This window comes from Desmodus rotundus, chromosome 13 (assembly GCF_022682495.2).
Source record: "Desmodus rotundus isolate HL8 chromosome 13, HLdesRot8A.1, whole genome shotgun sequence".
NCBI classification, from domain to species: domain Eukaryota; kingdom Metazoa; phylum Chordata; class Mammalia; order Chiroptera; family Phyllostomidae; genus Desmodus; species Desmodus rotundus.
In genome coordinates this window covers 15,913,226-15,937,200 of record NC_071399.1, presented here as the reverse complement: position 1 = coordinate 15,937,200, position 23,975 = coordinate 15,913,226, and the positions used below count along the sequence as shown (strand labels likewise).

At 39.6% G+C, this 23,975-nt stretch overlaps 2 protein-coding genes across 3 annotated transcripts in view; one reads left to right on the top strand and one right to left on the bottom strand.

Moving 5' to 3' along the window:
• Positions 1-23,975, bottom strand: part of TNKS (tankyrase) — a 157,095-nt gene that overhangs the window by 78,530 nt on the left and 54,590 nt on the right. The window lies entirely within an intron of this gene.
• Positions 14,169-21,323, top strand: LOC112306799 (Golgi-associated RAB2 interactor protein 6). The gene is made up of 2 exons (XM_024562842.3): positions 14,169-14,339; positions 20,260-21,323. The coding sequence occupies exons 1-2, from the start codon at positions 14,169-14,171 to the stop codon at positions 20,917-20,919; spliced, it is 831 nt and encodes a 276-aa protein (XP_024418610.3). The 3' UTR covers positions 20,920-21,323.

The following is a 23,975-nucleotide window of genomic DNA, read 5'->3' as shown; positions in this document are numbered from 1 at the left end:
AATGATTCCTTACCCTCACAATGTTTGTTTCCCAAGAAGTGGTTTGGAAAAGTAAAATCTGTACTTGACCCAAAATAGGCCAACAGTTTTGTATTCTTTGACCTATACGAGTGGTCCTTTGTCTGTAGTGACCAATCCACAGTTTCTTATTTTCATGTACAAAATCTAAAAAGTTCTAAAACTCATTTGGCAGCAAAACCTGAGCCACGTAGTGCATAACATAGCTATCATATACTTCATTTCAAAAAAATGAAACTTTGATTTTGGGGTACGGCCCCAGACTCCACTGGGATGTTTTATGACATAGTGGACATATTATGTCTTTTCTTATTTTATTTCCTTATTGAAGTATAGTAAAACTGACCCCTTCCAGGAGCATGGTTCTGTGACTTTTCACCGACTTACACGGCTGTGCGGCCACCACCTCCAGACAGAACACTGCCGTCACCTAGAAGGTTCCTCAGGCCAGGCCCCCAGCCAATCAGCCTCCCACCCCAACCCCATTCCATGGCAACCACTGATCTGATGTCCCTGGAGTTTATCATTTTATAGAATGTGACATAAGTGTTTTGAGATTCATTCATGTCCTCGGACATATAAGTATTTGTCCCTTTTGACTGTTAAGTGGTATTCCACTAACGGACTACGCCTGAAATTGCTTATCCATTCACTACTTTATAGATACTTGGGTTGTTTCCAACTTCGGGTGACTATGGCTAAAGCACCTATAAAAATTCAGACAGGATTTTGTATGGACACACGTCTTCATTTACCTTAGGCAAATACCTAGGAGTGGGGGTTTGGATTGTATGGTACCTATATGTTTAACTTTACAAAAAAAACCTGGCAAATTATGCCTTTTTTAAATATTAAAAAATTCTTAATTCTGGATTATGGATATTCCACCTATAGGAAGGAATGAAAACACAAGAGAAAACCTTGACCGTTGAGAAATAAGACAACTGCTACAACCTCAGAGCTAGAAATCCCAATGTTGCCTCCTGTGGGGGCGATTGAGCTTTCTCGCACACCTTTTAGTTCTTCATTTCTCACTTGTTCTCTTTTATATATTTTATAAACAGGAAATACATACACACTTGATCTTTTCATTCCAGAACTGTTTGGTATATAGGATCTGTAATCTCAGAGCTATGAGAATATATGAACAAAGTATATTTTGCTTTATAGGAGCCATCCCATTACCTGTGAAAAGAAAACTACTTTCCCGCAGTCCTTGCTCGTATCAGTGTGCTTGGCTCCTCACCGCAACAGCCTGCCGAGGGCCCAGCGTTAATGAGACACCTATTTGCAGACTCTTGATCCTGCTTCTTATATCAACGATAAGGAATGAAGGAAACAAGGCTAAGGCACAAGTCCAAGTGACCGTCTTTGAATGATGTAAGGACTGTTGTATCTTCATTGTGATTACTATATATGATCACATTTTATTCTTTGTATATTTTGTCCTTGGTTTACAGTCTCTGAAAGATGTAGTAACTTTGTAATTTCAGTCTTCTCGAGAAGCACCAATGATGACTTCTTCAGCTGCAAATGCTTAGCTTATTTTTTTCTTCTACCTTCCCAAAAGTGTCACTAAATCTTTTATTCAGGGTTAGAGTTAATTGACTTCAGTGAAGTGTGATTAATGGTATTATCCTAGGCATAATCTCTTTCATTCACACTCTCATTCTTTCTTTAAAATGACATTCGCTTATGAGTTCTCCTTTGAATAACATCATTTATTTATTCGTTTGACAAATATATTTTCACCGTCTACAATATGCCAAGCAGAACAGAGCTACTGCTACTGTACCACGTACTGAATCTTGAACCAGCAAGAGAAAAAGTGATACAATGAGAGCTTGCACACCAGGAAGGCACCACACCCACAGAGCATCTCGTGCATTCAGCAGGCTGCAGGGCACGACTTTTGCTCATGGAACTGTACCAGCCGTGGAAACAGGATCTGTCAGGTGTGTCGAGGAGGAGTGGCTGAGGGCCACTTTCCGAAGATAACAGCAGCACTATGTTCTTGTTTAGGTATTTACCGCTGGCACTGACAGAGAGACTGGGACCCAGGGGATGTCTCTGTGAGTAAGAGACTCACATCGGGGAAATGACAGTGCCATTTCTGGATCATGAACCACTGTAAGGAGCTAATGAGAGCAGCTTTAGACTATTCCAAGAAATATTTTGAACATTTGAACATAAACTCAGTTTTTTGCCTGCAGTTTTAGAACTTTTATAGATGTTTCAGATTCCATGAACTTAACATAGGTTAAGAACCTCTGTTTTTGTTTGTTTTCTTAAAGAACCTCTGACTTATACTCACTTATTCTAAATATAGTCTTAGACCAGGTTTGACAAGATAAACTTGGCTTTGACATCCTTATTTTACACATGATTCAGTTAAAACCCAGAGTAGGTACATAACTTGCCTAAAATTTTAAAACTATGTTGTGGCAAAGCTTGAACAGAAACATATGCCCTTTGACAGTGTTTTTTCCCTGCAATGATACGGAGTGATTTCATAGAGCAGATCACACATACGCCTGGCCATGCACTTTCAGGCATGATTTTAACATGTGGCAATGCATTTGGGAGTTTGGATAATTAATCACATGAGCAAAGAAATTCTGGAAAATGCAAGACATATTTGGAGAAAACCGACTGATGTCAAATTTATAGTCTATGTTGGGAAGGTGAAGTGGAATGGGACAATAATAATTTTAAAAAATAAATTTGCCCTACACTTTAAAGAATCTTGAATATTAGGTTGTAGAGTTGAACATTATTTTGCAAGGCATAAGAATAGGGAGTCTTTTTTTTGAGCAGGGTAGTAAGCTAATTAAAGCTGAACCTAACCTGGTAATTTGGTCGATTAAGACCTAGAAACTGGGAGGATGGTGAGAAAGGACAGTAAGTGGTGACAATAAGAATGAAAAGAATGTCAAGCAGAGAGAAGGCATTTAATGGGTAAGTTGATGTGTTAGTACATGAGTGACCAGAGATATCATGTTACATAGCTATAAACTAATGGTAAAATTTTAAATACTTATATCTAGATCTTAGATTAATACTTTGCCCAATAATCTTTCTGAACATAATCAAGTAGCAACATTTTGTTGATTCAGCTTGTACTTACTGGATATGTCACCACAGATTCAGACTTCATATACTGAGAAATGCCCAATAAGTGAAAATAAGCTATTCAAATAATATAGCTAGTTTATTTAATTAGGAATTTTGAACAGTCTGTGATTCTAGTATAGTCAACTTGCAGACAGACACCGAGGGGTTCACAGCTCATCTACAAGGTATATTCCCCTCACTCAATGCTCCTCAATGATTTTTTACTGTTAGGTCACGACTACGATGCTTTTCGGGAATTAGGATATTGTATCTCAAAGACTAAAAAGAGAGCTATTGAGATATAATATCTAGAAAGCCAGTTTGCGCCTTTCTGTGCTTAATATGAGCTTTTAAAAAACCCAATACCATTGAACACTCACTTAATTTACTTAACAGTTTTTTATTATAAAGTTAATAGAATGGGCTATTTATTGTACTATCACAATGGTGTTGGTTTTAACTTTCTTCATACTTTTAATTACTTTCCTTATTTTGGTTAGTTGAGAAAAAGATATGTGAGGACATTCATTATTTCAGAAAAATATCAAGGAAATATTTTAAAGCTGAGAAAATGAAGAGCACATATTTACATATTTTTTAAAAATTATTTTGTAGTATTTTGCTGTTTCAAGTCCGTCTCCATATAAGTTGGGAAAATATTTTTAATTAAACTGGCAAACAGGAGAAATAGAAGTAGGAGATGTTCAATTTCAGATCATCTTAAAATTATCTTACTGAGAAGCATTCCCCTGGGAGGGCATGAAGCCACATGTCAACTGTACATTTTAATTTTCTTATCTGAAATATATTTAACCCCATCCTTTAGTGTCAGTTTTATTGTCTACTTCCTTCTTATTTTAAATACCTAGCAAAATAGGCCAGCAACATTTCCATCAGAAACATGTATAGGATAATCGAATAGTTATAGTAATGAAATCCAAGTCCGCACTTCTGTCTTCTTTGTGTATGTGGTTATTATTCCTTTGAGGGGAAAAATTAGGTTTATGAAATTTCAGTGCTCGGTACTTTCTTTTTGGGGGATGATTACTCAGACCTCTCTCGTCCCTCTTGCTGTTTCTGGAGAGCTGCTTACACTAACCCGAGAGACACATCCCTGCAGGCACACGACCCTGCCATGATGTGCAGACACTGACGGTAACATCCGCTTTCCCAGGGTTAGGTTTTAGTTTTGCAGCATCCACAACTGTACTGTAGAATCTGCCTGTAAGAAATGGTCACCACCATTTTTAAACACAGGCGACTAAAGACAGAGATGGCAGCTGCTACATGTAAGTTTCTTGAATAAAGAGATAAATCTGTATACTGGTTTAAAAAAACGAATTCTTTCTGAAATAATGATTTTAATACAAATACATGACTTCACAACAAATAGTAAGAAACACAGCGGAAGGGAAAAAATGTGTTTTTGAGTAGTTTGGTATTTCTACTGTTTGATGGACTCCTTGTTCTCCCATGAATTTTTCAACTACTGTCATATAAAAATTACCACTTGGCCTTTATTAAAAAAACTGCACCATAAACATTAACTCTCTTAGAACACTCGGTTACTAAATCACTCTGAATAGCCATGGTTTCACCAGAACCGCTAACTTATTTTAATTCCTCTGCTCCGGATGGAATTTCTGTCTGAAATACATTACGTATCTCTGGGCCTGGGACGATGTGTAGGGGCCGTTACATCTGTGTAAAATGGCCGCAGAATGCTACGCATTTTATTTTTTCTAATGTGAAATTCATTTTTATCTTTTCCTTTGTGCTAACCTCTTTGTGCATTTCCTTTTAATTTATAATGTCTAAAAATTCTGTCCAGTAGAAATATAATGCAAGGCGCATAGTTAATTAATTTTAAATTTCTAGTAACCATGTTTAAAAAGGTAAACAAACAGAAGACACTAATTTTGGTAATACACTTTATTCAACCCAATATATATAAAATATTATCTCCAATGTGGCACTAGGGCCATCTCACAAGTTCAACTGCCACCTGCGGCCAGTGCCTCCTGTACTGGAGAACAGTGCACACCTAAAATTATTATGTGCTGAAAGGTCACAACACTTAGCAAACACTGTCACTAAAGTAAGCAAATGCTCTCTGTGTGAGATAAGAAGAGTGCTCCAAGGTACGGGGAACTTCTGACATTCAGAACATGACTTCTGAACAGTTACTTGGTAGGAGTGGAGGCAACAGTGGGAGAGAGAAGAAAAGGGAAGGGAGCGGATGAAGGAAGAAGTCAGAGAGAAGGAGAATAGTAAAGTAAAGGCAGGAAGGAGGTTAGGAAGGGGAAAAGAATCCAATAATAAAGTTTGTGAGGAAGACACCAAGAAGGCCAGAGACTCAGAGGTGAGTAAAACATAAGAAGTACTGAGCATTAACAACCAGAATGATGCAAAATGAGGCTTTTCTCAGTAGGCAATCAAGGGAAGAAACATGCAATACTGATGAGAATTCACAGGTATTAAGGACTGAAGAATCCGTGCACCATGCAATAGGGTCCATGCAACAGAGAAGGAAGACTGGGGTGGTTGCCGATGACTCCTAGAGGCAGCACGAGCTTTCTATAAGGCTACGCACCCAAATGCATGCGCCAGGAAGTGACTGAGAGTATGCTTGGATAATGTGTCAAGCATGCCACTAATCACTTTTACGAAACCTTGTAGAGATGAACAACTTTACCAAAAGACATATAGACCATGTCTCGTGACTCTGAAGTCCTAGGCATGGGACCAAAAAACTTGATAAACTTATCATTTCCCTTCCTAACTTAAAAGCAAGGGAAATTTGAAGAAAAGGAACAGCTGGCTATCCATGAAAGAACAAAATCTGGTCTTGAGGAACCTGAGCTTAGGATACAAAATGATGACAAACGATGATGCGCATTAAAAGAACATAAATAATGAGGATTAAATATAATGTCCTGTTACTAGAATTGAAAAAGCAAAAAAAGTCAACGGGCCCTGGCCAGTGTGACTCAGTTGGTGAGAGTACCGTCCTGTAAATCGAAAGGTCACGGGTTTCTGGTCAGGAACATGCCTGCGTTGCAGGTTTGGTCCCCGATCAGGGCACTTGGGAGAGGCAACGGGTGAATGCTTCTCTCTCACTTTGCTGTTTCTCTTCCTCTGTCTCTCTCTGCCTTCCCCCCACTAAAATCAATAAGCACGTTCTTAGGTGAGGATTAAAAAAAAGTCAACTGTTCAATATATAAATCAATACTAAAAATTCATTTAAGACTAGCCCAGATGAAACTACATTGAAGATGGTTTGACAGGAAGCTCAATGAATCAATGTGACGAATTTACAAAAAAGTAAATGGAAACTTATGTTCCATCAGCAGAATAAAAAAATAGGGAGTGAGGTTATTTAGTCTACAGTATAAAAGACTGAAGTAGTAGAGGTGATTACCCTTATTGGAAGGGTTCTGACTGCTACTATTAGTGTTTCAGAGGAAGCCCTGAAATAGAAAAATGCTTAGCCACCCACGTATAATGTAGCTCCAAAAAGAAGTCACTGTGTTTGGCTTGACAAATGGGGGAAATATTTCTAACCATTTAAGTTATTCCACAAAGGACTAATTATGTAGATAGCTTCGTAAGGCTACATATGGCACGGAAATGCCACACTGGAATATAGAATCCTTAAGGGGGGATGGATTTGATTAGGTAACCTCTAAATGTAAGGCTCCTTCCAGATCCATGATTGTATGTGTGACTTTCATAAGACAGCTGTATACTTGTTAATTATAATAAATTTGGACTTCAACTGCACATGAATACACTCTTTACTACTCTTCATTAGATCCAACCACCGGTCTCTAAATTTAGGTCACACATGAAATTATATATAAAATCTTATTTGACAGGCACTTTCCTTGAATGAACTCATTTAATTTTCAAATAATGCTTCTGTTCTACCATCACATGCACTGTACAGATGAGGAATCTGAACAATAGAAGGTCACATATTCCATGTATTAGGTTATTTATGTTGTTGTAACAAATTACTAGAAATGTAATGGTTTAAAACGCAATTTTATTCTCTTACAATTCTGGAGGTCAGAAGTTTAAAACGGATCACCAGGGCTGCATTTCTTCTGGAGGCTGGAGGAGAGTCCATTTCCTCGCTTTCTCTTGCTTCTAGCAGGTGCCCACATTCCTTGGCTTACGGCCCCGCATCACTACGACCTCTGCTTCCACACATCTCTTTCTCTGTCTGACCCTCTTTCATCCTTTCTGTAAGGACCCTGGCGATTTGATGGGGCCTACCCAGATAATGTAAAATAACCTCCCCATCTCAAGATCCTTAACTTGATCACATCAGCAAAGTTTACTTTCTCCCTCACGGCAACATTCACGGGTTCTGGGGATTAGTATACGGACATCTTTGAGGACCCACTATTGTGCCTATCACAACTAAGCGTACGGCAGATGGGCGGGTTTTTTACGACCATGAATGCTGCCTCTCAAATACTGTTCCTCTATAAGTGGAAAATTGATTATGCTTTCTAAGGCATCCCCTACAAGCTGCTAGGAATAAAGAATTTTCTTCAACAGGGCATGTGAAATTTAACACCTAGGATCATTGACTGTAAAGCAACAAACAGAATTCTACCTGGCATGACCTTCTTTCGGAGAATAAGCTGCTTAAAAGAATATATGGCGAACATCTAAAGAAGGCAGTTACTCTTTTTGTTTAAGTTGGCAAAGATATAAAAACATTCTTTATTAATAAAAACATATTTGTGCATTCTGAAAGAAAGATTCCAATGAAATTCTGAGGACCCACATTCATACCTCCTTTTCAACTGCAAAGGAATTAAAGTTTATTTTTTTATAAAATCATGTTTTTTTTTTTAACATAAGGAATATTCCATTTTTAGCTATTAGTACTAAGTTAGAACCAGGGAAAATAAAAATCTAAGTACAAAAGCACAGCAGACATGGTATTTTTGTCTGCCCAAATGCCCGTTAAGCCCTTCTTCTGGTAAGCACTCTCTCCCCTGTTTTGGGGAGCTGCCCCTCCTTTACTGCGATTTTGTGATTTTGGTAGAGTTCTCAGTCAGAATCCTGCTCCACCCCTGACCAGTCATCATATTCCAGCCACAGACCAGGGACTGGTCCAGGTCCAGATATATGACCCACGCAGCTCAGAGTGCTTCCTGGAGACTTTCGCTATACAGTTGGGGAAGAGCCCTCATATTACATGAGAAAACCAGTAAAAGCTATAGTGTTGTATGCCCAGGGCTGCCAATAGCCAGGTGCCTCAAACACAGGAAGAGTCTAAGAAAACAAAGACACACAGACAGCAAATGGGGACAGAGAGGCTGAAGCTACTGGGCAGTGGAGGAGGGAACAGAAAGAACAGAGAAGACAGCGAAAGAACAGGGAGAATGCAGGAAGGAGCAGGTGTAAGTGCCGGGGGAAGGGTGCAGAGAAGACAGCACGGGAATGCTCAGAAAGTGGGGCAACACGGTGGTGGGTGGGTTAAAGAACCAGCGGCAGTCAGGTACGTGATACAGTTTGAGTCTCTGAATCCAGCAGACCCCGGTATCACTTACGTGTTTGCCTTTATATGGCCAGTACCCTTAACCAACGAACATTTCTTTGTCAGTTAAATAATAGTAATTTGATTCATGAGTGTTTAGAATGTGCTCTGTTATATTCCCTTTAAGTTCCTCCCATTTCACCTTTAAAAAAACTATCGAATTCAAACTAATCTTTAGCAGCTGAAGCCTGCATCCTACTTTTTAAATTAAAAAAAATGGCCTTAGGTAAATTCTAAATAATTTAACACTAATATGATTTAATTCAAGTTTATTTGCTTCATATTGTTTTCTAAAATAATGTTCACATTTATTTTTATGTAATTCACAAGGCCCTTTAAAATGCACATTATATAAGATGTACTTCACTCAGAAATAATTTGACCCAAGAACAAAGTCTTTTGGCAAAAACATTTGACTCTGGGATTTTTACAGTAATCTTTGATGTTAGATAATATGCACTAATAATAATAATAATAATAGTAATAATAAAAAAGACTGAACAGACAATAAAAAGAGAAGCTAAAGAGCTCTAATTCAGGATGGTGTATCGCTACTGTTTTCAACCTTGTTCTTCTTGTAACTTTATGACTTTTATTGAAAAGAGACAAGAGACCCAAAATGGAGTCACTTGCGCTAAGCCCACATCATCAGACCAAGACTTACTGCCTAACCGAACTGTAGTGTTCAGCCTCTCCCAGGAATGTGATGTTTAACCCGTCAATCTGAAATTACCCAGTTGGTACTAAGGAGGTAATCTGCCCAACAAACTCCTTCCACGCCCCACAGAAAGATGATCTTGCCTGAAACAATCCACTTTTTGCTAGAAACTTCCTTTTCCTGTCCCCTTCAGCTTATAAAAGGCTTTCATTTTGTACAGCTCTTGGGAGCTCCTTTCCACCTGCTAAATGGGATGCTGCTTGGCACATGAACCGTTGAAAAAAGACAGTTTGATCCTCAAATGTACTCAGTTCAATTTTGTGTTGTAATACTATCATTATGAAGATGAGGGCACGCACACGTTCCTGGAGGGGATGGCCCGGGCCTGGACTGGGAATCTGTGCTTAGTCGTAACAAGGAGCATCACCTTTTGTGCCAGGCAGTTTGAACGAATCCTGGATGTGCTCCTATCCAGCCACATGAGCCTGAGCGAATCATTTCCCCTCCTCTGAGCGTCGTGCTCCTCACTGTAAAATGAGAAGGATAATGCCTGTCTTACGGGCTGCTCTGAGCACAGTGGATAATGCAAATAGAAAAGCCAGTAACGCTTGCTTCCTAGTAACCCTCCCACACAAGGTAATAACGATGGTGATAACAACAATGCTTTTCAAATTTTAAAGCATTTGATTTGCTAACAATTGTTGATTATTTCTCCCTATAAACAACCAGGGAAATGGAACTTCTTGTTCATTAACTTCAGTGAAAGAATTTTAATTAAAAAGGCCTAACATTTTAAAAATGTAAGAAAACAGATTTGTCCATGCCCCTTTATAATAAAGCTTTATAACAAAATAGCTTTTATATAATGAAAATTGCGGGGAGGGGGCACATTTGATCTTACTGTCCTAAAAATTTTGCTGGGTCTTTAGAATGTTGTAATTACAATGAGAAGAATAAAAGTGGATGTATACCACATTAATGAAATAGTGGAAAAAATAGAGTTTTAAATAATTTCCTAGAAAAAGTAAAAGCTATTTACAGAAGGTAATTAGAAAAATCATGCAGATGAACTTTCCCTTCTCCTCTTTACCAAAACAGACAGAACCTTACTGAGACTGATGGAACCTTACAAGGGGCAAACCTCTGCTTCCTCATTAGAGAGAAAACCTCATTTAAAAGGAAAGGTGTATGTATTGGTAATAAGTTCCCATCATACAGATATTTGATATTTCTTAATATACTAGTTGGTGACCTACTGACTTCTAACAGCTTCGAGTATATCCATGTATCAGTCATGATAAGCCATAACTAAAAATATGAATTGTTACTATATTTCATGCTTTGTTTTTTGTTAATTTTTGACTTTAGATTTGAAAATGTACCAACCCTGCAATGTAGCAATCCTTATGAAACTTGACTAAAGGTTAATATGGAAGTAAATAGTCAGTATTTTAAAGCATGAGGTTTGAGAGAAACTAAAACTAAAATTAGTCTCGGATGAGTACTATGCTAAACATCGAAGAAGTGGAAGTCAGCCCTCCTGACGATGACTTTTTCTAACAGGACACGGACAAGGTCACAGAAAAAAACGTTCTTCTGTAAGGCTATGCCACAGCTATAAATGTGGCTCACAATCCTTTCTTCCAACTGTTACTCTCTTAATAATGACATCACCAGCCTGGTTTCAGGATTACGTCTGCTAGTCACTGATTACACAGGCCTCTGTGTGAGTAGGTGTATATACCTCTTGTGCACCAGACAGAGTAAACACTAGATGAAGCACAAAAAAGCCATGATTTGCAGATTGGAGATATCTTGCTTCTTTATTAACAAGATATTAACTAATACCTTAGGAAAACTAAAGAAAGGGCACTCTTGGAACTCAAGTTAAATAAGTTACTGCCTACTAACATCTTCAGGAAAAGCTTCCAAGATTATACAAGCTTGAACATAAAAAAAAAAAAATGCCCCAAACTAGCAAACCAGTGCATGCGCACAGGCAGGCACACTTTTGCCCTCATTCCAGATGGCAATTTCCTGTGTTCACGGCATAATGATTCCGATCACCTGATGCCTCCTGATGGACGCAGAAGAAAGTGCTATCTATTGGGTAGAACGATAATGTTGTTGAGAACAAGCTGGAGAAGAATTGTGTATTTTTCCTTTTGCTTAGTTTGTTCATTTCATTTATTTTGTGTGAAGCTTTTAGATGATGACCCAGAAGCAACTGGAGAGTGAAACTGAATAATATCATGTACGGCAATATTCTTTTAACACTGTTGAGCAAAAAAAGTAGGGAAAAACAAAATATTCTAAATGGAAAAATACACAAAAATGTTAGACCAAAAATACTAAGCCTCAAACCTAAACCAAGACCAAACCAGGAGCAGAAAATGCCGAGTTCTGGGCTTTAGTCGTTTCCGCAGAGAATCAACTGCTCCTTCCTCTGTGCTCCGTAACACTTTCTACATTGTATGGAAAATCATTTGGGGTCTGCTCTAGCTTGCCCAAGTTGGGCTCCTAGAAATCAGGGACCATATCTGATATTCATTCTTACATCTCCATTTTAATTAAAAGAAGAATGCCCACTCCACTTCCCCATCCTGGAGTTGCGTATATTTCTTAAAAAGAATGTCTTATCTAGCGAAAGCTCCATGGCGACAATGGAGGAGTGTAGTGTACTTAGGTTTACAACGAAAAATGAAAGTATTACCAGGTTACCTAAGAAATTCCTGAAAAAACCAATAGGATAGCACTAGGATATAAATTTAGAAAACAACATTATAAGTAAATCAGGATAAATAAACACAAAACTTGGTGCGGCGATTTCAAATCGCTGAAAATGGTACACTTTTAATTCAGTCAAAAAATTATAAATAAATAAGTAAACAAATGAACAAACTACATTGATCCAGAAAAGTACCCAGCTATGTGGTATGAAAAATAGAGACGGTAATTGAAGAAGACACAAAGAAACATCATAAATGGGACATGACGTCTCACAGTCTTCTTCAAAGTAGGCACCTTGGGACCTCAACAGTTCTCCCAACTGCCATCAGCTGTCCTGTCGTGTTTTTCTGAATCATTGATTGAAATCTCTTCCCTTTCACAGGTGATTACAGGTTTGGGAAAAGCCAGAAGTTGCAGGGCTGTACAGGGGCTGAGTCACCTGGGTGGTTTGACGTTTCACCCAATGATGCATGAATGAGCGTGTTGTCTTGACGAATCTGCCAATCACCACCATTTGCCCATAGCTGTGGCCTTCTGAGTCATCCTAATAGTTTCCACAGAGGAATATTCAAGCTTAACGCAAAATCTGATGCAGATTCGTTGCTCTACTCACTCAGTCATTTTGAATGCAATGGACGCACAGTACACATGCTCACTCGAAGGCGTCTACTGCCCCCACTGACTAGTACAATGAAGTCATCATTGTTCACACAGGTGTATTCCAGTCCACTCTCCTTGGCTGCCAGGTTACATCAGCGTTGTGCAAACCATTCTTGTATTATATTAACAATGGTTGGATTTTTTCCAGATAGACCACACACACACACACAAACTTTTACAATGTTTGGCTTGCTGTATAGCTTGTTGGCTTTTCAGAACCTATCTAATTGAATTACTGCGGGAAGAAAAAATTTTTAATAGTAATCAATAAACTAATCAAGCATATAGCTATTTATGTTATGCAAAGAGCTCGTTGATTTTCCTCTTTCTCCAGGAGAACACTGGACTAATTAAAGTGGTAAGGTTTTATAAGAATGAATAAAACTACATTTTAGTATATAGCACATTTTGTTTATCCATTCTTCTCTCAACAGACACATGAGTTGCTTCCACACTCTGGCTCTTGCTAATATGCTACTATGAATGTGACTGTGCAAATATCTCTTAAGAGTTTCTGTTTTCAATTCTTTTGAACATATACCCGAAAGTTGAATTACTGAATCACAATATTTTTATTTTTATTTTTGAGAAACCTCCATACTGTTTTCCACAGTAGCTGCACCATTTTACATTCCCACCAATGGTGCATAAGAGTTCCAATTTGTCCACATCCTCACCAATATTTGTTATTTTGTTTTTTTTTTATTTTAATAGTAGCCATCCTAAGTGTGTGATATGGTATCACCCCAAAATTCTTTTCCAGACTATGTCGAATGAGTAAATTTTTAATAAAAACTGACTTTCCAAGAGTCTATAAGTGACTTCAAAATATGGGTAATGTGAACCTATCTGAATAATTTCTCATATTACATTATTTTAATAAAGCAGATTTTGGGTTTCATTTAATCTGTGTTTTCCTTACACTGACTTAAAATTTACATAAAAATAGATAAAGTATTCATCTTTTCTTACTATTAACAGGAGTATAGTGTAACCAGCTTCTTTATGACAACAGGGCACAAAGAAGCACATAGTACTTACGTACTTTCAGTCAGGCTGCTACTATGATAGGCTCTCCAAATAAGGTAAATTAATGAATTTTCTGTTTCAATGTGAATTTACATGAATTTTTATTGATTTAATAGTATTTTCTTTGCAGGTATAAACCACGATTCATATGCTAGAAAGAGTTAACACATTTTTACTAAAGGTACTATTAATTCATTTTAAATAGAGAATTAAAATATCTCCAGGAAAAACCTGATGAGAAATTAGAGCTAAAAAATGACAGAAAAAAATGGAGCTCAATATTTTAAACTAATTAAACTGAGTCTTATTTCAAGGATAACATTAAAAGCCATTTTATACACCGAACAGCAGTCTGACAAATTACCCTAGATAGTTCGTGGCTGGCCATGTTTATGAAGGATGACATTAATCTGGCCCATCTGCCACCACCTTGGACTATTTGTTGCCAGTCTAAAAAGTTCACAAAGCGTTCAACTCCTCAATGCCGGAAAAATAATTTTTATCTTAAGAAGTATCTACAAGGAAAGTGTCAATGCTTTCCAGTCAAAGACCACCAAAACCAACGTGGAGGTGAGCAAGCTGCGTTTGTCACTGGTTCCAGCGAGGGAGAGCACGCACCACGGGGCACGGTGGGCAACTCAGTACGAGGGTATTAGAAGGGCTCTATGCTAGCATTTGAGATTTGTGCGGAGGGCCTAAGGAAGCAGAGGGTTATTCCAGATTGGATGTTGTTAGAAAATGGGGGCAATTCTATCACTGGGTTAAAAAAAAAAAAAAAAAAAAAGCAGCAGCTGTCTCTCACGTTAGCCAGATGATGATGTTTGACATTTTGTGAGTTCGCAATGACCTTTTTGTCTGGCCTAGCTATCACATCAGTTCCCGTATATAGGGCGCTGTTTTCTTTCTCAAAAAGAACATTTAATTGATAATGAAAAAATTATCCCTGAGTACAAATTCATAATTTTTTTAAAAAACAATGAACGGTCTTGGAGCACTCTTAGTATGCCAATTTAATTCTCAATCACTAATAACCAAAGACAGATTCTTAAATATAATGGATCCAGTCAGACAGTAATTTATTTACTTTCTAATCTTAGAGTCCAATTAAAAATGCTCAGGGGTAAGTGGACAATCCTCCAATAAATAACTCAAATAATATAGCCTTGTATTTAAGGATAAACATAACCTTGGCATGGTCACGATGTAAGAATATCACTTTTCAGCTAAGGAGTTCAAATATAATGGGAAAGATTCACAAAGGTCCATGATGTTTTTCTGCAATTATCCTTTGTTGAGTAAATAAAAGTAAATCCCCCATTGCTCCTAAACTTTCCTGATTGTGTTGAGACATTTAGTTTACCGAAATACACATGCGGAAGTGAGTGTCTTAAGGGAAAATGAATGAAAGATACTAAGTACAGGGACTGCAAGTACTCAAAGAAGTGGTTTTGCTTCTGCGTACTCTTAGACACACCACTCGTTGTAATACACTCACAGCATGAACCAAAATCCCCTAACTATTATGACACTGAGAACTCGTGGTAGTTTCTAAGGAAGAGCCTCAGTGGTTAATAAATCCATTTAATTAAATCAGAGATAAATACAAAAGTTATTAAACTGCATTAAACACATAAAACATAGTAAATATATATTATAGTCTCCAATATGATAAAAAAGTAAGATTTTTTTCATTGAAAAATACCAAGAAAAAATCCAGAAAGCCATACAAATAAAAGACTAAATGAACAAGATTATACAGTGGAAAGAAAAAGAAAACCAACTTTGCAATGTATGTTAAAGTGATCATATATTTCATTATTTCAACTAAAAAGTAAGTTTCTTATTTTATTTTTTTATCCAATGGAGAAATGATTGGTCAAAATCAAAAGAAAGCTGCTCTTACATCCTACCCATAAAACTGTTCGATAGGCTGTTTGCCTGCGTATAAGCAACTTACAGTTTGTAAACACGGGTTACTCTGAAAACCTAATTGTTTTTTAGACCAATTAAAGACAGGTCTATCTAAAAACAAACAATCACCTAGTGTTCCCGAATTTTAAACTTCAAGAAGTGATAAGGTAGTATTCTGATTTGCTTTAAATAACAACATTGAGAACATTCAGACTTAATCATGTCACATTACTGGACAAAGGCAATCCTATCGGTAGAGTGTGATGATAAAAGTCGAGAAATATTTTCAACTCAGCTTCAGAGGAAGAAAGTTAATTTGGTAACAGAAGTGGGTAACACAACCATTTGTTTTGAGGAAGAACTCTGTCAGAAGGCAGTCATTTTGTAAATTTAAGTCTTTCTGCCATTTCTGTAGCTTCCTAAGGACCTCACCCACTTGGTTCTCCATGAGTAAAATCTGTAGGTCACCCCCACCCCGTTTCCATCTCTTTTAATTAAGTTTATAAAAGTTTTGCAATCACTCATTCTTTTAAGTGTTCTTTAGCCCTGTAAACCGAGCAGCAATTTTACAATGTATATACATACATGTATTTCTCCTGTGGGGCTTGCTATGCATCATCTTCCTACTTTTTTCTATTCCAAACAATATACCAATCTCCTTTCTTGTAGTACATTGAAAAGAATTTCCCGCTTCACATTTTCACATGTTACTTAAAGGCGGCTATCTTTATTTTCATTCTTTGGTCAAATCATGTTTAAAAATATCATCTCAACTTTTGTTTAACCACTTTTCTCTGAAAAGTATCACATAAGGACCTAAAGTGAAAAATATTTGAAATAATCTTTTCCATTCTCTTTTCTTTCAGACACAAAATATATAAACTATCACACTCAATACCATTCAGTACCATTCCTTTGTTCGGAAAAAAAATAAAAGTAATCAAGTAAACTGTATGTGTGAAGGTGTGTGCATGTACAGATGCACATGGCTATATGGTCGTGGCTATTTTCTTCTCCACGAGGTTGTACGTTCTTTAGGCCCAAAACCTGCCACGATTCAAAGTATCACCGACAATGTTTAAGCACGGCATTCGACCCGAACCACGCTCTAAGTAATGGAGAGAACTAGTGGATTTCACAGGAGAGGTGTGATTAAGGTATTGAATAAATATAGGGAAGTACGAAAGGATCCAAGAACCTTCTATGAAGCACTAGTCCTTTAAGCTGTCAGATGTTCCCTGATTAAGAAGTAAAATATCGAGACAAACGTGTATAAAAATAGAGCCTTAAGAGAAAGGAATGAGTAAAATCACAAACTTTTGGTACCAAAATAATTAAAATAATGCTTCTATTTTTAATTGAATTTCTTTCCCCTCTGTATTCTTAGCTAGTCTTCTCTTTTATAAATCATTATTAATATTTCCACTTGGCATGTTTTTGTTTTACAAAGAGTATCGGCAAGTGGTTATTTTATTTTCCTGTATTAGGTCTTAAAAATAAAAGACAACCTATTTTGCAAACAAATTAAAAAAATTTGTTGCTCTTCTGGAGAAAAGGATATTCTGCCATGTCTGCCTGTTATTGCCACTGGCATTCTAGTAACTTCTTAAAAACAAGAGCCATTTTTATGTCCTGTCATAAGCAATATATCATTCACTTTCAGTGCAATGGAGGGTAATAGAATAATAGAAAAGCAACATATGGAGAGCTTAGAACATCAATAGAGAAAAAGACTCTTTTTCACTCACCTGGGGCCTATTTCCAAACACTGAAACCAAATACATATAGCTGGAATTATAAAGAGCAATGAATTTTTCCCCACGAAGAAAAAAAACAGAGAGAAAAGACACAAATAAAAACCAGTACACAGAATGTTACTCCTCTTCAGAAAGAAAAAATATGATACAAACTGGAACAAATAAAGCTTTGATAATCTTCAAATCAATGGGCAGCCTATCTGTAAAGCATTCCTTACCTAGCAATGAGTTCCTATCTAATTAATCTCCTAAAAACTAATTTTAAAATTCCCCACGTATAAGAAAATATTCATAGCACTTCAGATAATTATACAATCTCCATTTTCATTTAAAAAGATTTGAGTGAGCATATGATTCGTTGAATTCTTCTCCATGCCCAGTCAGGCTGTCAATTCAGGGGACCTTCAGTGTCCACAGCAAAAGCTGTCTGAGGGTGATGATCAAACGCGCAATTTTAAGATACTCTAAATTATTGACACTCGAAGGAAGCCTCACCCTTTCCCCATCACTGTCAGATGTGTGAAGCTAAGAAGGCTAATACGGTTAAAAAACTTCCTGGAAACTAGTTAGTACCTACCTAATGCCTACTAAGATAATGCACCCTCAGAAACTGAGGTGAATATATGCTTAGCCAAACTGGAACACTCAGTTTATTGTGTATTTCTTCAGCAAAGAAATACATTGTTTTCTTTGCCTTTTATTACTTCTGTGTCAATTTCTAAAAAACAAGGGTATTTTCTCCTGTAAGCACTGTACAGTAATTAAATTCAGGAAATTTAACTTGGGTGCTTTTACGTAACACAGAGTAAATATTGCCGTTTTGTTATGGTCTAATAACACCCTTTACAGCATTCTCCCTCTCCAGTCTGGGATCATGCATTTTGCATTTAGTTGCCATGTCTCTTTAATCTCCTTTAATCTGGAATGTTTCCTAAGCAATTTTCTTCCAAGATACTGATATTTTTGAAAAAATACACGACAATTATTGTGTTGAATGTGCTTAAACTTGTGTTTGTCTCATGTTTCCCATGAGATTTAGTTCTGGATCCCTGGCCGGACTATAACATAGGGGACCTGCCCAGGCAGTACACCTGCGCGCACATAGGGGTCATTTGACTCTCACAGGTAATGGTAATTCTGCCTCCCCAATAAAGGACTGTCAGTTCTCACCATTACAGTTACTGTTTTCCCCAATAGTCAATCTATGGAGAAACAGGCTGAGAACCATGCAAACATACTGCTCCTCATCAAATTTGGTCCCTGAGATTGAGCGTTCACTAATTCTTGTCTTAGCCAGTCTTTACTAGCATGGTGATTTGCCAACTCCAGGAGGCTCTCCACATTTATCAGTGGGCATTCTACAGAAGAAAGCAGCTCTCGTTCGTTCGTTCATTCATTCATCCTCACTGCAGGAACATGTTTATTTCTATTTTATCTCATGGGTTTACTCGGCATTACCATCATTATTTATTTTGATGGTCAAAGCGTCCCAGATTTGGTCAGTGGGATCCCCGCCAAGCTGGCTCCTCTGCCCTTTTGACATTGCTCCACTATGTTATTGATCTCTTCCTCACTTTCTAGCACAAGGTATTTCAGGCTCATCTTATACCTTCCCTATCCTAGCCCTGATATCAGTCATTTTCTCCCCCAAAGATCTCTTTTAACAGCCTGTACAGGAATAATGTACAGAAACCAAGATCTGGGAATCAGGTATGCTTCGTTGCTACTGGGGGGAGGGCGCCGGGGAGACTCTGCTTCTAAGCCTTTTCTGCAGCAGACCTAGGAGATTTCCTTCCCAGAACTCTGGTATCTACAGCTTCAACCCAACTCTACAAGGTTTTCTGTGTTTTCCTCTATTCCACATTTGTGTATTTCTTATTCCATAGTAAGACCCTTGGCTCCCAACACATTGACACAATTTTACAATATACATAGAATAGTTTCAGAGTTACTACACCATAGCATTGCAAAACAGCTCGACAAAAAGAATTCCAACTTTGTGTGAAATTGCCCCTTTTTCCCTTTCTAGAGTTAAGTATGAATTTCAAGTAGTGTATTCAAAAGTTACGTGCATTAGTTCTTTATTTCTTTCACTGCAGTTATTTATTCTTTCCCCTCCACTGAGATAAAAACCTGTTATCGAAAAAAAAAAGCAAAATTTGCCTTATATAGCATACTAAGTCAAGTTTAACTTACTAAACTCTTAATGCAGTTCAGTTATTTGTTCCCTTATAGGCAACAGACAGCAAACTCAGTATTTCTAGAAATAAATGAAGAAACCCAGTAACTGAGATTTGGAGAAAGCAGTCTGCAGAGGTCTACAACCACGTGCAGGCTTGAGAGAGATAAGGAGAGGCTTAGGAAAGCTCTCCCTGTTCAACCCTTATGTACATTCAAGCCTGGTGACTGCAGTTAATGTTTCACAGGAATTCTATGCTAACTATATAAGATTTTAAGCAAAAGCTCAAAAACACATTCAATTCTTAAAGCCTTAAATATCTGTCCCCTAACAGTGCTAGTCATTTACATATCATTGCCTATGGTAGCTGTGTGAAAACATGTGGCCTTGAAGAAGCATACTTGTGCTTCACACAGTAAAACACGCCGTATTTGGTATTCTCTGCACCTTTGTGGGGTGGCGGTGTACAGGAGGATGCTGTCCCTTCCTGCGGGGAGAGCTGTGGAGGTGAGGACACAGTGCTGTGTGTGACAGCTGACTGCAGGTCACAATGGACAGCAAAAGCTTAAAGGCAGCCCGTGAGGGGCTGTGCTTGAGACCAAGGTGGAGGTTCCGGGAGGACGTGCAGTGGTCTTAATGAAAGACAGACACGGGTAGCAACACGACACTATGGCAGGGCAGCGCCCAGAGCAGCCACATGCTGCCCATGTTCCGCGGCTCCATGGGGAAGCTGCAGCGGCAGCTGCGCAAGGGCGAGTTCACCATGTTCCAGCACAGTCCCATGTTTGAGAGCGACTTCATCCAGATCAGCAAAAGAGGAGAAGTGATCGATGTGCACAACAGTGTGCAAATGGTCACTCTGGGCATCACATACACCAGTCCCAACCTTGTAATACCTGATGTCATACTGCTGGCACGACCGGCTGTCAGCTGTGCAATCGGTGCCAAACATGACTGGCACGCCCGGGGAAGGGGACTCAAGTCAACCAAGAGCTTGGAGCTGACCAGGCTGCTTCCTCTGAAGTTTGTAAAGTTGTCTGTCTATAGTCATGAGAACAAACAGCTCCACTTGAAGCTGGCCACTGGCCTCTCTTTTTACCTACAATTGTGCCCCCCTTCAGATGCAAAAGGAGATCTGTTTGCACACTGGGAAGACCTGGTGTTCTCTCTGAGACCACCCGTGGAGGCTTACAGCAGTACCCATGCCGTACCAGCTTGTGGCATGATGGACCTGCCTGGGTTGGAGGCAGAGGACAGGAAGAGCCCAGCGGTAAGTTTTTGCAGAGACAGAGAGGGGACCTGAATGCTTCAGGAGAGCGACCGAAGGCTCTCAGGCTGCCCCCCTAGGCTGGAGGGGGAAACACTGCACGTGGGAGGGCTCGGGTCAGATGAGCCCCTGTGTGGAGGCCCTGACACTGGGGAGGTCCTGAGTGCTCCTGCATATCCAAGGTCCCTTAGACGCCAGCTCCTCTGACCCCATACCCGATGTTGCAGAGCTGTCACCAGCATCCGCACCATCCAGTCTGTTCTGGAACACTTGCCTGCTGCTGTGGACTCAGGCAGTCTGATCGGTTTTGGGACACTTCTAACTACGAGAAAGCCCTTCCCTTATCTGAGCCAAGAACCGATTTTTGTCTACAGCGGTGGCACTGCAGCATGCTTTGCATACAGGCGCGCAATGTCAGTGGCTATCGGAACGTAAAATGGGTATCACTTGTGCCGAGCAGTCTCCCTTTAGGGGTCTCTTTTCTAGATCCCTAAAGGGAGGCTGTATGCAGAGCTTTCGCACTCTGCATAAAGAGGAGCTTTCTGCACTCTGCTGAGACAACTGCATAAGGCACAGGCGCACTCGGGCCCTCCCTAGCACTGGAACTGTCCCAGCGAAGCTGCAGTGACCCTTGTGGGTGTGCCGCAGGGGGGTTCCTGCATCCACTGGGAGACTGCACTTGGTGACTTTAAAGTCTATCGATAAGCTCTTGAAGACTAACAACAGCCCTTTCTAGTCTCACTCGTTTTCTTCTCTACTTCCCCACTGCTCCTCTCTGCACAGGCCATGGAGCTCCATGGAGAAGGGGACCAAGACCAAGTCAGTGTCAGAAGCCTTCCCATGGTTGCTGAGGTGTCTGGGGCCACCTCTCTTGCTTATGCTGGTGGGGAAAGAGTCCAACAACATGCTTCACACAAATACTCTGTGCTCAGTGTGAGTGTGGATGCAGGAGGGGAGATGGCCAGCAGCCCTGTCACAGAGACTGAGGAAGGTCCTGGAGCCGGACCCTTCGTCTCAGCCTGAGTGAAGATGATATAAGTGAACAGAATGGTGCCCAGATTGTGTCCCAATACCAGGCTGATGCCCTTAGGAAGGGAAAGGAAAAGGAGAAAACTCCCACTGAAAGGCTCTCCCATTACGGCAGGAAGTGGCAGGACAAGTCAATCCCAAGATCTCATGGAATCACTCAGGGAGAGCAAAACGAGATCAACCAGAGCTGCCCAGGTACCCAAGGACGTGGCTCCGCCCCCCAGGAATACAATAGCCTTGGCATCACCCAAAAGGGGTCTAGATTATCTCAAAAGTCAAGGAGGAGCTGATCTAGAGCTAGTTGTGGGGGTGGGGGCATAATCCAGAGATCCATTCCCTCGCGCTCCCCATCCTGCAGATCTCCCGAGTCTAGGAGGGAACACTCTAGCCATTCATGGAACCTATGCACATCAACTAGAATGGATCTCCAATGTTATGATCCACCCACCCATTTCAAGATGGGGAAACAATGCCTGCTGCATGCTTTAAGAATAAAGAATTTATAAATTGGTCTGATATGGGCTCAAAGAAATTCCAGTTTGGCTCCCTTCTTCCTAGCTAAGTTGAAGTGGGTGCTGATTCCTAGTACATGCTTGTGTTACTTGGGCAAGAACATCAAGACACCCAGAGAGCCTGGTGTTTCTGGAGCTACCACTGTGCATCAAATTGCTTGTATGCTGAGCTTGCCAGTGAGTGACAAGTGACTTTTTCTGAAATGTTACGCACTGTGTGTCTATAATTTGTGTCCAGAGGGTTCAGTGGGTGTGGAATGGTCCGTTCATCTATAGTGCTTGCTTTTTCAAAATGGTGCTTGTCTGGCACAATTGTGTGTTTGAAGGAGTAAATCTGTCTTGGGTATTAATATGTATAGAGTGGTGTGTTTGTTTGGGTACATTTTGGTGTTGGCCATACTACTGAATTTATCACCACTTCCCACATTTTAAGCAGTTCCAATCGTGGCCTGTTCTTCCAGCTGGTACTGTGACCACAGGCAAATGTGCTGACCCACCTTCCACAATTCTGAATCACATACTCAGTGTTCCCATAAAAAAGACAGATACTAATTCTGCCCCTGAGAGTCTCACTCTCTCATCCTCCTGCTGCACCTCTACCTAAGACTGAAGGCTTCTAAAAAAGTGTCATTCCAACAGCAGCCTCTGCCTCTGCATCTACAAATAGCGAGGGCTTGTATGAGGCTGAAAAACAGGCTTATCCAAAGGCAGTATAGCGTTAGTTAATGTGGGTTTCCCATTCCAAGGCTGTCTGACCAGGAGAGCACAGTTATCCTCTCTGAACTCTAGGGATAACAACACCACCACCACCACCAACAACAACAACAATACCTAACCAACAGGGTGTTGTAAAGATTCAATTAATCTCAGATTGAATTCAGTTAGTCACAATGCACAGTTCCCAAGATCCTTAGGTGCCGCCAGGGAGACAACTAGAGAACAGGGGTTGTTCAGGCACCAGCCAAGTTGGTTTCAGGATGGTGTCAGGAGATTAGGTGGTCACTTCAGAGCCACACTTGGGCACCATGGAATGTTAACCGAAGGTCATTGGTACAAAATCAAATGCCAAAAGAAATTCTCAATTTGGGGTGCAGTGAAGAAGGAAAGTTTAATGCCAAGAGCTTGACGGCATTACAACATGGTGGTGGAAACAGGCTGGCCCTGAGGCTGTGCGGGCCCGGGCCCCTCTTCAGCTAGGCACTGTGCCCCTCGATGGTCCGCTCCTCTGCTCCCAGGCAGCCCTGAGGCCAGGGCTCGCTCTCTCTCTCTTTTTAAATTGAATTTATGGGGGTGACATTAGTTAACAAAATTATATAGGTTTCAGAAGTACAATTCTATAATACACCATCTGTATATATATTTTTTAAGATTTTATTTATTTGTTTTTAGAGAGGGGAAAGGAGGGAGAGAAACATCAATGTGTGGTTGCCTCTTGCATGCCCCCTAATGGGGACCTGGCCCGCACGCAAACCAGGTATGTGCCCTGTCTGGGAATTGAACCAGTGACCCTTTGGTTTGCAGGGTGGCGCTCAATCCACTGAGCCACACCAG

Bases quoted from the DNA above. Each gene is read 5' to 3' on its own strand.
- LOC112306799 (XM_024562842.3), top strand. From the start codon at position 14,169: ATGACATTAATCTGGCCCATCTGCCACCACCTTGGACTATTTGTTGCC. The intron at 14,340-20,259 runs GTGAGCAAGCTG...TCTTAATGAAAG, and splicing joins CCACCAAAACCAACGTGGAG to ACAGACACGGGTAGCAACAC.